The following is an 11399-nucleotide window of genomic DNA, read 5'->3' on the forward strand; positions in this document are numbered from 1 at the left end:
CTTGGCTCATTGCAACCTCTGCCTCTCTTGCTTCAGCAATCCTCCCACCTCTGCCTCCCGAGTAGCTGGGACCAAAGACTCATGCCACCATGCCCAGCTAATTTTTGTATTTTTTGTAGAGACAGAGATTTGCCATGTTGCCCAGGCTGGTCTCAAACTCCTAGGCTCAAGCAATTCCTTCCCAGAGTGCTGGGATTACAGGCATGAGCCACCATGCCTGCCCAGGGAATGGTATTTAGAAACCACACTGTGGGTGCTGGGTGCTCATTGTTTTGGATTGGCCATTGTTTCTAGGCCTTTTCAGTGGACAAAGCCAAGAGTATAGGATTTCTCACCCCTGTAATCCCAGCACTTTGGGAGGCCAAAGCAGGTGGATCATCTGAGGTCAGGAATTCGAGACCAGCCTGGCCAACATGGCGAAGCCCCATCTGTACTAAAAATACAAAAAATTAGCCGGTCATGGCATGCACCTGTAATCCTGGCTACTTGGGAGGCTGAGGCAGGAGAATCGCTTGAACCCGGGAGGTGGAGTTTGTAGTGAGCCAAGATTGCACCACTGCACTCCAGGTTGAGCAACAGAGTGAGCTTCTATCTCAAAAATAATAATAATAATAATTAAAAAAATAAAAATAGGCTGGGTGCAATGGCTCACATCTGTAATCCCAGCACTTTGGGAGGCCAAGATGGGAGGATAATGAGGTCAGGAGTTCGAGACCAGCCTGACCAACATGGTGAAACCCTGTTTCTACTAAAAATACAAAAATTAGCCAGGCGTGGTGGTGCGTGCCTGTAGTCCCCGCTACTCAGGAGGCTGAGGCAGGAGAATCGCTTGAACCCGGGAGGTGGAGGTTGCAGTAAGCCAAGATTACGCCACTGCACTGCAGCCTGGGTGACAGAGTGAGACTCTGTCTAAATAAATAAATAAAGAAATAGGCACTTGGAATAGTTTCTGTGTGGTTATATCACCAGCTGATACACATATAGGTATTTTTGTTTCATTTTACTTTTGATTATTAGGGATTGGTTTTTCACAATTTAACTATGTTTTTTGTTTGTTTATTTTGTTTTTGTTTTTTTGAGACAGACTCCCACTCTGTTGCCCAGGCTGGAGTGCAGTGGCGCAATCTTGGCTCACTGCAACCTCCACCTCCTGGGTTCAAGCGATTCTCCTCTCAGCCTCCTGAGTAGCTGGGATTACAGGCATACGCCACCATGCCCAGCTAATTTTTGTATTTTTAGTAGAGACAGGGTTTTGCCATGTTGGCCAGGCTGGTCTTGAACTCCTGACCTCAAGTGATCCACCTGCCTCGACCTCCCAAAGTGCTGGGATTACAGGCGTGAGCCACCGTGCCTGGCCTAAAAATTGAATTTTAATTAAGAAAATTTTTGACTCTTGCTGTCAGCTGTCAGTTCTTGCTGTTAATATTTCTCTGGGCCAGGTGCTGTGGCGCACTTGAGCTCAGGAGCTCGAGACCAGCCTGGCCAACGTGACAAAACCCCATCTCTACTAAAAACACAAAAATTAGCTGGTGTCACGGCGGGCATCTGTATTCCCAGCTACTCGGGAGGCTGAGGCAGGAGAATCGCTTGAACCTGGGAGGCGGAGGTTGCAGTGAGCCAAGATCTCACCGCTGCATTCCAGCCTGGGCGACAAAGCAAGTCTCCGTCTCAAAAAAAAAAAAATGTATCTGTGAATGTGCGTAGCCACCCGCCCCTGCTTTGAGTTGGCTGCTTCTATCTAATCTGTCGCAGGTTTAGAAACCATATAACCACTTGCTAGATCATCTCTGAAATAAGAATAAATGGTCTCACACTCTCCCTCCCACTCCCTGGTTCATGGCTGGACTTTGAGTATGATGTTTCCAGGCAGATGCATTTTGGAAAAGTAGGGCATTACAGGCTGGCTGGAAATGGCCGAGTTCTCCAGGTAGTCTCTGATTCCGACCCCCTAGCCCTCCTTCCTCCTACGTAATAGGCTTTTTTCATCATAAAGAGACTGGGAGAATGCCTCACAGAGGCTTTTTAAGAGGTACATTTTTTCAAGGAAAGCCATCTGACTGTTTCTCAGAGTCAGCTAGGTCCAGAAATTATCTTCTTTTTCTTTCTCTCTCTCCTCCCCCTGACCCATCTGCAGAAGAGGAGGAGGCAGAAGAGGCCGCCTCGGAACCAGAGTCCTACCTGGACCTGCCGAAGCAAATTTCTGAAAAAACCACCAAGAGGATCCTGATGCTCCTGTGTGACGAGTCGGTAAGGCCAGGCAGGGGCTGCAGCGGAGGGACTCACGGGGGTGTGCAGCTTCTGAGGCCTCTGCTGGGCCAGTGCTAGCCTGGGGTCAGGAGTGGGCCAGTCCTCCCCTGGCCAAGCCCAGGGTTGGGGCCTGAGGAGCAGAGTTGGGGTGGCCCCTGGACTTCAGGGCCAGTTCATAGAGGGCTTGCCTCTGAGATGGCCCAGCTGGAAAATGGGTCTAACCTTGGTTGGTCAGCATGGCATAGTTCAGGCCAGCTGGAGGGCTCCTGCCAGCTTAAAATGATGCTGCTTCTGAGACAGAAGTTGCACCAGCTCACCTCCATGAACCAACTTGCTAAGTGACGTGGCCATGCTGACATGGCCCTTCTCAGGGGCTGGTTTTGGGGGTTACTCTGGGTATGTTAGGATTTGGATGTCTGCATTGTATGTTAGGAAATATGATTAGACTTAGAATGAAAGCTGCATTGAGCTGGTTCAGCTGGAAGTTGGGTTTTGATCAAACATGGGTAGTGTTGGTTTGGATCTCATGATTCTGAAGTGGGTGTTCTTTTGGGATAGTGGGGGCAGTTGCCTTTGGCTGGCTCCTGCCACTGAGGGCAGCTGCTGCTGAAGGGTTCAGGTGGCAGGTTCTGCCCTCTGAACCTGCAGCTGGATGCAGAGGCCACCTCCCCATGGAGCCCTCCCCCAGGCATCCCAGCTCAGAGCAGGCACCGTGTCTACTCAGCCGCCCTCTCCCCTCCACCACATGTGTGCCGTGTTTTGGTTTGGGGTGCCCACTGCCCTCCGTGCCTCCCTGTCCTGCTGCTGTGTTCTGTAGATATTTGGGGACAAGACTATGAGTGAAACAGGAGCCTGTGACTGGGTCAGCTTTGGACTGTAGTGGGGGCCTCAGGAGTTTGCCCAGTGGCTTGTGGGTGAGGTGGGTTGGTGCCCTTCTGGGTGGGAAAAGCTAAGTCTGTGGTGAGGATGGGCTTTGTCCCTGGCCTTGCTTGTCCCTGGCCTTGCTCCCCGGGGAGGGGGGGTGCTCATGGGCACCCCAGGAAGGCTTTGCTGGGGCCCACTGCTGGCTCCCATCCCTGTGTCTGCTCCATGGCATGATCCCTGGAGTGTTACACAGGGGGCAGCTGCAGACCCTGGGACTCGCTCCTGAATCTTGTCCCCGACAGGAGATGCCTTCTTCCTTCTCCCCAGGGGTTCCTCGTAGAGAGCAAGCTGCTGAGCCTTCTCCTGCCCCTGGAGCAGAATGAATGCTATCTGCTGAGGCTGGACGCCATCTTCTCCGTGAGTCCCACAGGGCTGGGAGGACACGGGCAGGGCTGAAGCCAGCTGTGTTATCAGATGGCCCTGCCATTGCCTCAACCCTGGCAGTGGATGAGGGTCTCCCGGGGCTTCCCCTGCTCCCTGTCACATCCTTCCCTTAACCTGCTCTCCACACAACACATTAGCCTCAGACTCGCTGTCTCCCACCCCTGCCCCTTCCTCTACTAGCATCTTCCTCTCAGGTTGTAGGTTCTCCCTGACACCCCCAAACTCAGATCTGGTCTCCCTGACACCCCCAAACTCAGATATGGTAGAGCCCCACTTGGCATCCTCACAGCCAGGGATCCATATGGAGCAGTTCCTGGCTCTATGAGCATTGTTCTGATGTGTGTGTCCCCAAGTTCACAGTCGCTTCCCAGCGTTGGATGAATGCCCTCCACAAGCCAAGCCTCCTGCTCTTAGGAGCTGAGCATCCGTCAGCTGCCCAAGCCCGTGGCCTCTTTGATGGGGTGTTTGAGCAACCATCCTGTTTTTTTGCCCCAGGCCCTTGGAATTGAAAGTGAGGATGACTTGTATAAACTGGTGAACTTCTTCCTTAAATATCGAGCTCACCGTTTATCTTCCAGTCTCCAGGTAAGGCAAGGTGCAAAGAGAAGAAAGCATTTTATTTATTTATTTATTTATTTATTTATTTATTTTATTATACTTTAAGTTCTGGGATACATGTGCAGAACATGCAGGTTTGTTACATAGGTATACACATGCCCTAGTGGTTTGCTGCACCCATCAACCCGCCACCTACAATAGATATTTCTCCTAATATTATCCCTCCCCTAGTCCCCCACCCCCTGACAGGCCCCAGTGTGTGATGTTCCCCTCCCTGTGTCTATGTGTTCTCATTGTTCAACTCCCATGTATGAATGAGAACATGTGGTGTTTGGTTTTCTGATCTTGTGGTCGTTTGCTGAGAATGATGGTTTCCAGCTTCATCCATGTCCCTGCATTTTCAATTCTCCCAAAGCCCCCAGAGCACAGTACTGCCTTTGAGTAGTACTTCCGGAGAAATAGCAGTGCTTTTATGTCAGGTGTAGCTAACTTAGCATTTTCCTTATTGTTTATCAATTTGTCTCTTTGTAAAGGGAAGAATGGCTTGGGGGTGAGATGCTGTTCTTATACTGAGGCCCAAGGAATCTTTTCCCGCACCCTCCCTCACAACCAGGTCTCAGCCACTGTGACAGCAGAGCCCACCTGGTTCTGAATATTCTGATCCTTAACACTTTCCCGCAAGGCAGGGCCCATTTGTCCTACATATCTTGATTGTAATTGATTTCAGAAGGTGAATCAAATATTAACTATTTTAAAGAAATTGCCATATTAAAAGTTGTATAACGTTTTAATTTAAAAATGAAAAATGTGGGCCAGGTGCGGTGGCTCAAGCCTGTAATCCCAGCACTTTGGGAGGCCAAGGCGGGCAGATCATGAGGTCAGGAGATCGAGACCATCCTGGCTAACACGGTGAAACCCCGTCTCCACTAAAAATACAAAAAAATTAACCGGGCATGGTGGCGGGCGCCTGTAGTCCCAGCTACTCAGGATGCTGACAGCTACTCAGGATGCTGAGGCAGGAGAATGGCGTGAACCTGGGAGGCGGAGATTGCAGTGAGCTGAGATCGCGCGCCACTGCACTCCGGCGTGGGCAACAGAGCGAGACTCCATCTCAAAAAAAAAAAAAAAAAGAAAAAGAAAAAGAAAAATGTGAATGAAAAATGTTTTTAGTACTGCTAGCCCAAAGCTGAGTATCCTGACATGCCTCTAAAAAGAGTTGGCTGGGCTAGGCGCAGTGGCTCATGCCTATAGTTCCAGCTACTTGGGAGGCTCAATTTAGCCCAGGAGGTTGAGGCTGCAGTGAGCTATGATTGCACCACTGCACTTCAGCCTGGGTGATAGAGTGTGAGACACTGTCTCTAAGGAAAAAAAAGAGAAAAAAAAAGAGTTGGCAGAATGGACAAAAGCACAAAGCCAAAGCCATAAAGGGAATAAAAGCTATATTTGATGCCAGAATTTAAAAACAATTCTGTAGGGCAAAAATCATCATAAGCAAAGTTAAGAGATGAATGACAAGTTGCAGAGAAATATTTTCAACTCGTATCATAGTTAAGGCCTCATTTCCTTAATATATAAAGAGCTCTCAGAAATCAATAAGAAAAAGACCAAGAACTCAAGGAACAGATAACAAATATGAAAGAACAACTCCTAGAAGAGGCTATACAGGTAACTCTTAAACATATGAAAAGATAATCAGCCTTCTGTGTCATAAGAGAAATGCAAATTAAAATGCCTGAATTCCATTTTGCCAACCTGTTACGTTGGCAAAAAAAAAAAGCTTGATAACACAGCAAGTATAAGCAAGTATAACAGTGATGACTGAGGTGTAGAAAACATGTACACTTATAAGTTCCTGGTAGGAGTATAAATTGTAACCTCCATTGAGGACAGTTTGGCAGTATCAATTACAAAACTATAAACACTTTACTCTGAGATTCTTCTTCTTCTTCTTCTTTTTTTTTTTTTTTTTTTTTTTGCGACACAGTCTTGCTCTGTTGCCCAAGCTGGAGTGCAGTGGCATGATCTTGGCTCACTACAACCTCCATCTCCCAGGTTCAAGTCATTCTCCTGCCTCAGCCTCCCCAGTAGCTGGGATTGATTACAGGCACCTGTCACCATGCCCGGCTAGTTTTTGTATTTTTAGTGGAGATGTGGTTTCACCATGTTGGCCAGCCTGGTCTCAAACTCCTGACCTCAAATGATCTGCCCATCTTGGCCTCTGAAATTCTTCTTCTAGGATTTTATTCTCTAGATATATCTCAGTACAGTTGAAATGGTGTATTTATTGTAGCTGATTCACTGTAGCATTGTTTGAAATGGCAGAAGATTCAAAACAACCTAAATGTCCATCATTGAGGAATCTATTTAATAATATATGGTACATCTACACGATGGGGTACTATAAGACTGTGGGAAAAAACCAAAGTTCTTTATGTATTCACATGAAAAGATATCTAAGGTTTACTGGTATGTGAAAAAGCAAACTACAGAACTCCATGTGTGGTATAGTATCATTGATGTCAAAACGAAAAGGAGAAGTATATATGGAAAGGTATGCACATGTATTTATATATAGACATTACATAGACATACTGTTTCTTTGGAAGGAACCATAGGAAACTTGATAGCATTCATTTGCCTGTGGGAGGTCAATTGCATGAACGGCAGGATAGGAGAAGGAGGAAGACCTTTTAAATTTAACAATTAAAACAAAAATTTAATTTGTATTATGATTCAAAAGGAAATTTATAACATGTAAGTTTTATGAATGTCAAGAAGATGAGCACCTGGGGGCCCGGATTTAGAAACAGAACCTTTCCATTGTCTTGTCACCTCCTAGTGCCTCTCCTCATCCCATCCCCCTTCTCCCCACGCTTTCTCCTGTTTCTGTCCCTGTGTAAATGTCTCCCTGGGCAAGCTTTCTGTCACTTTCCGCAAACTTTTCTGGTTTTTCTTCTTCCTGCCTCTCTCTCCATGCTCATGCTTGTGTGTCCCCAGCCCACAGTTGTCCTTGCATCTTTCTCCAGATCAAGTCCTGCAGTCAGGCGAGCATGGAGAAGGCGAGCATGGAGGAGACAAGCACGGGGTCAGAATTGGAGCTGGCAGAGCAGACGGAGATGGAGGGAGAAAAGGAAGAAAGCCTGGTGGAAGGGGAGAAGGAGGAAGAAGAGGAGACCCCACCCTCCCCCTGGGTCATCCACCCCAATGATGTCGTCAAGATTCTGGAGGCCTTTGTCATGGGTCTGAAGAAGCCTAGGTGGGCTGCAGGGCTGGAAGGCTTGCCTGAGACCAGAACCAGGGGAGCTGGATGGGCTGGGGAGCCAGGCAGAGCCAGTGAGTGGGGAAGAGTCCGTTGGGCAAGATACGAGGACTAAGGACAGGGCTATCTGAAGGCAGGCTAGGGCAACCAATCACTGGACAGAGTCAGGAAAGCAATAGGGCATAGTGGTGATCTGTGCTTTTTTCACTCATCATTCATTCAGCAGACATGCATTGAAGGCTGCCATGTGTAAGCACTGTGGGGACACTGCCTTGTGATCAGAGCAATGGTCAAAGCACATTCAAGGTACACCGTTGTTCAGAGGAGGAAGTGGCCGTTTCCATTTGGCATGTCAGAGAGGGTTTTGGGAGGAAATGGCACTGGTACTGGGTGTTTCCGGGTAGATAAAATGGAGGTAAGGGCATTTCAGGAAATGGCAGCATGGGGAAGGTCTGGTCTGTTCAAGAATCATCACAGGAGGTCTGGCTGGAGGGTCAAGGGCCTGGGAGGTGGCACCAGTGGGTGGGGAGCCAGCCAGGTGTTGGAGAGCCTTGCCCAATGTGCCCAAGATCTTTGTCTTTACCCGTTGGTGGTGGGAGCCAGAAAAGGATTTGAAGCAGCTGAAGAGCCATGATTAGCCTTGTATTTTAGAGAGATCATTGTGGTGGCAGGGAAGGGGCAAAGCCAGATACAGGGAGAGCATCAGGAGGCTTGTCCAGGTGGGAGGTGGGGATCCTCCAGATAAAGGCTGTCATGGCGGGATGGAGAGGACATGACTCAATTCTAGTACTGTTTTGGATGCCCTGGTGCAAGAGACGGGCACAGCGACGAGCTGTAAAGCCAGTGAGGTAAACTGATTGGGAGAGAGAGGGGTGGATGAAGCACTGATCATGCCTTCACAAAGGTACCGGTGGTACCAAGGCAGGAACGCTGACGATAAGCCACCATCTAATAAACTGTGTCCTTTCTGAGAAGCTGCCACAATCTAATAAACTGTGTCCTTTCTGAGAACCTGCCACCATCTAATAAATTTGGACTGCTGAGTGGGAAGGTGACAGATGGGAAAGCAGTAGGCCTGTGACTGGCACTGCTTGGGGGCCTGGGTAGTACCCAATGGACATGACAGTCACAGTGTTGTTGGCCTTTAGGGACTCGCGGGCCCCGCCAAGAGTGCAGAAGAATGTGCGCAACAACTCCAAGGACTCAGAGTACTGGCAGGCCCTGACCACGGTAATCCCTTCCTCCAAGCAGAACCTCTGGGATGCCCTCTACACAGCCTTGGAGAAGTACCAGTAAGTGTGCATGTCATGGAGCAGGAGGGTGCTGGCGGGCAGGTGAGGAACAGTTGCTGGGGCAGCCGTGTTTGCTGCCCCCCTGTCCCACCAAACCTGGGAGGGAAGAGCTGCCATTGGCAATTCCTGTGTGAGTGGATCGTGTGGGGCGGTTGGCTCTTGGGCCCTGTCCTGCCTGTTCTGTTCCTGCTAACCTGGCTCACCTGGCAGCTGGGTGAAGCGTGTAGCTTCTGGAGTCTCCCTCCACCTGCAGCCAAAGCAGAAACCCCAAGACCCTGGCCCCTACTTGGCAGAGGATGGAGGATTCAGTGAGCCTCTAACTGATTTTTTTGTCCAAAGCATTGTCCTGACCCAGAGGGCCAAGCTGCTGCAGGAAAACAGTTCTCTGGAGCAGCAGAACACAGAGCTGCAGGTGCTGCTGCAGCAGTATCTGAACTCCAAGGTGGGCGGCGGGCCTTCCAACGAGGGGTGGGCGGCAGGAGACGGGTGGGGTCGGGGGGCTGGAGCTGGGATTAGGGAATGAGGAGTCCCCTCCCACCCAGAGGCAAGGGAGCTTTGCGATGTGATGTAAAAAATCAACAGTGACACCTTGAGACAATTACTGGCTAAAGGAGTAGATCTTGCCTGAAGTCTCCTCCAGGAGTGACAGTGTGACAGTGTGACAGCTCAGGTGTGACAGTGTCTCTTTGATACTGTGGTTTCTGGTGCCAGTGGCCTGCTGGGACCACTCTGTGTGAAGCAGTGCCACAGCCAGGAGCAGCTCCCCAGCTACAGAGCCTCCAGCTGTGCTTTCTTCCATCCTCACACCCGCTGTGTGAGGTGGACAGGGCGGAAACGATGCTCCTCATTTCACAGAAAGGACAATCACAACTTGGAGAGTTTGCAACTCATCCAGAGCCTGGGCTCTTTCCACCCGCCAGCCCGAGTTCCCTGCCTGGGATATGACTGGAGGGTCGTCCTCGCATGAGGGAGGAGGCTCTGCTGGGGCAGATATTCCCTGGCCCCCATCTGTGCCCACCCCCACAATAGTTGTGGGCAACTTCCCCATGGCCTGGCAAGAGGAGGAAGGAAAAATTCCATTGCTAACATTTCCTGCTCGGTGGTGTAAGTGCCTGCAGCTGGGGCTGTAGGCCAGGAAGGTCATGACACAGCTATTAGTTGCACATGTGTGAGGTGACTGAGGCCAGCTCCAAGTCCAGCCACAGGGGCTCTGTGGCCCCAGCACAGTCCCAGGCAACAGCTGAAAGGGGGATGTTGTAGTGAGCTTTGGCCTTGTAATGACCCTTGGCCTGTGACAGGACCCAGACATTCTGGACGGTATGGTTCCTGCTTCCACAGATGCTACTGTGTACAAGAGGCTCGGGGAGGAAGAGGTGGGGCAGGCTAGACTGGGGATGGCATGGGTGCATGGAGAGAGGAGAGGGGAAGATTGCAGAGAAAGGATGGGTGGGAGATGAAGAACGCTACCAGAGGTCACAGCTGGAGCAGAAGTTGAGCAAGAAGGCTCAGGCGTGTCTCCTGCAGGAAGGCAGCCTGTGGATGTTCAGCATCTCTCAGCTTTGGAGAGGAGATGCATGCAGGGCTTTGGAGGCCCATGGGAGAGCCAGCGTGGCTTGCAGGGGTGGCAAAGGAAGGAGGGTCCTGGGGAAAATTTAATGACCTTCACCCTTCCTTTTCCAGATCAACTCTGAACTGCAAGTTCCTCCCACTCAGGTGTTGCGGGTACCCAAAAAATAGAGCTGGACCTCCAAAGGCTGATGTGTTAGGGCTGGCCTGATGCTGGTGTCTATGCAGGAGCCAGCTCATATCACCCACTGGGATGCACCTGGGCCAGCTCTCTGCATTTTCCAGGGCTGTCTTTATAGCCTGTCGAAATAAGGAGCCAGAGGAGTTACCTGTGTCCTGCATTATGATTAAAGCCTTTTAAAAGTTGTGGCTGAATCCTGTTGAAATAACGAGCCAGAGGAGTTACCTCTGTCCTGCATTATGATTAAAGCCTTTTAAAAGTTGTGGCTGAATCTCTTTAAAGAGGGCAGGTCTAGCAAGACCAGCCCCTTGCTCCTGCCTCTGTATCATGAGGGGACTTTGCCCCAGGCTGAGATTGTGGAGTGAGTCAGAGGCCGAGGCCAGTGGCGTGGGGCTCCTTTCTTGCTTTCAGGGGAAGCTGGTTTCCATGGGTGGCGGCTGGAGCTTTTGGGCCCTTGTAGGGTCATCAGTCTTCAGACTGGCCCCAGACCTGAAGGATTCTTTTGGTGCTTTGGGGGCCCCTGGGCCCAGGCTGGTGTAACCTTTGGGGTGTAGTATAAGACTCCTCCTGTGGGCAGCCTGGGTGGGCAGCCCTGTGCCCGAGACCTGCTTTGAACCCTGGGCCACCAGAGGCCACTTGAAGGGGAAAGGCCACGGGAGCCCTGCTGGTACGGAAGCCACCAGCCTAGAGAACTGCCGCCTCTGCCCCGCACCTGCGGCTCTTCCTCTCAACTTGACCAGTGCAGACCTGTCAGCTCAGTGCTTGACTTCTTTTATTTAGAGAAAAATCACCACTCAAGAAAAACAGCCAATAGAAACCCAGACACAGGCAGGGGCGGCACGTGACGGGCCAGCTCCCAGCTGCAGCTGAAAGGGCTGGAAGGGCAAGGGGGGCAGGGGTGGGAGGGCAGGGTGTGCCTGGGATGGGGAGTCCCCTCTGCTGCTCCTCACAGCTCCTTGGCTGGGCTTGGGGGCACTGGCTGGGGCAG

General features: G+C 50.6%; 1 protein-coding gene across 1 annotated transcript in view; it reads left to right on the forward strand.

Annotated features, from left to right (window-relative positions):
• The window catches only part of DRC1 (dynein regulatory complex subunit 1), a 64018-nt gene extending 53421 nt beyond the window's left edge, over positions 1 to 10597 (forward strand). Inside the window, exons 11-17 of the mRNA XM_010383030.2 lie at positions 2135 to 2247; positions 3439 to 3528; positions 4051 to 4140; positions 7140 to 7369; positions 8521 to 8664; positions 9004 to 9106; positions 10345 to 10597. Coding sequence (XP_010381332.1) covers positions 2135 to 2247; positions 3439 to 3528; positions 4051 to 4140; positions 7140 to 7369; positions 8521 to 8664; positions 9004 to 9106; positions 10345 to 10401 — 827 coding nt within the window. The 3' untranslated portion in view covers positions 10402 to 10597. The remainder of the gene's footprint in view (positions 1 to 2134; positions 2248 to 3438; positions 3529 to 4050; positions 4141 to 7139; positions 7370 to 8520; positions 8665 to 9003; positions 9107 to 10344) is intronic.
• Positions 10598 to 11399: the final 802 nt, after the last annotated feature.

Source organism: Rhinopithecus roxellana, chromosome 17, assembly GCF_007565055.1.
Source record: "Rhinopithecus roxellana isolate Shanxi Qingling chromosome 17, ASM756505v1, whole genome shotgun sequence".
Lineage (NCBI taxonomy): Eukaryota > Metazoa > Chordata > Mammalia > Primates > Cercopithecidae > Rhinopithecus > Rhinopithecus roxellana.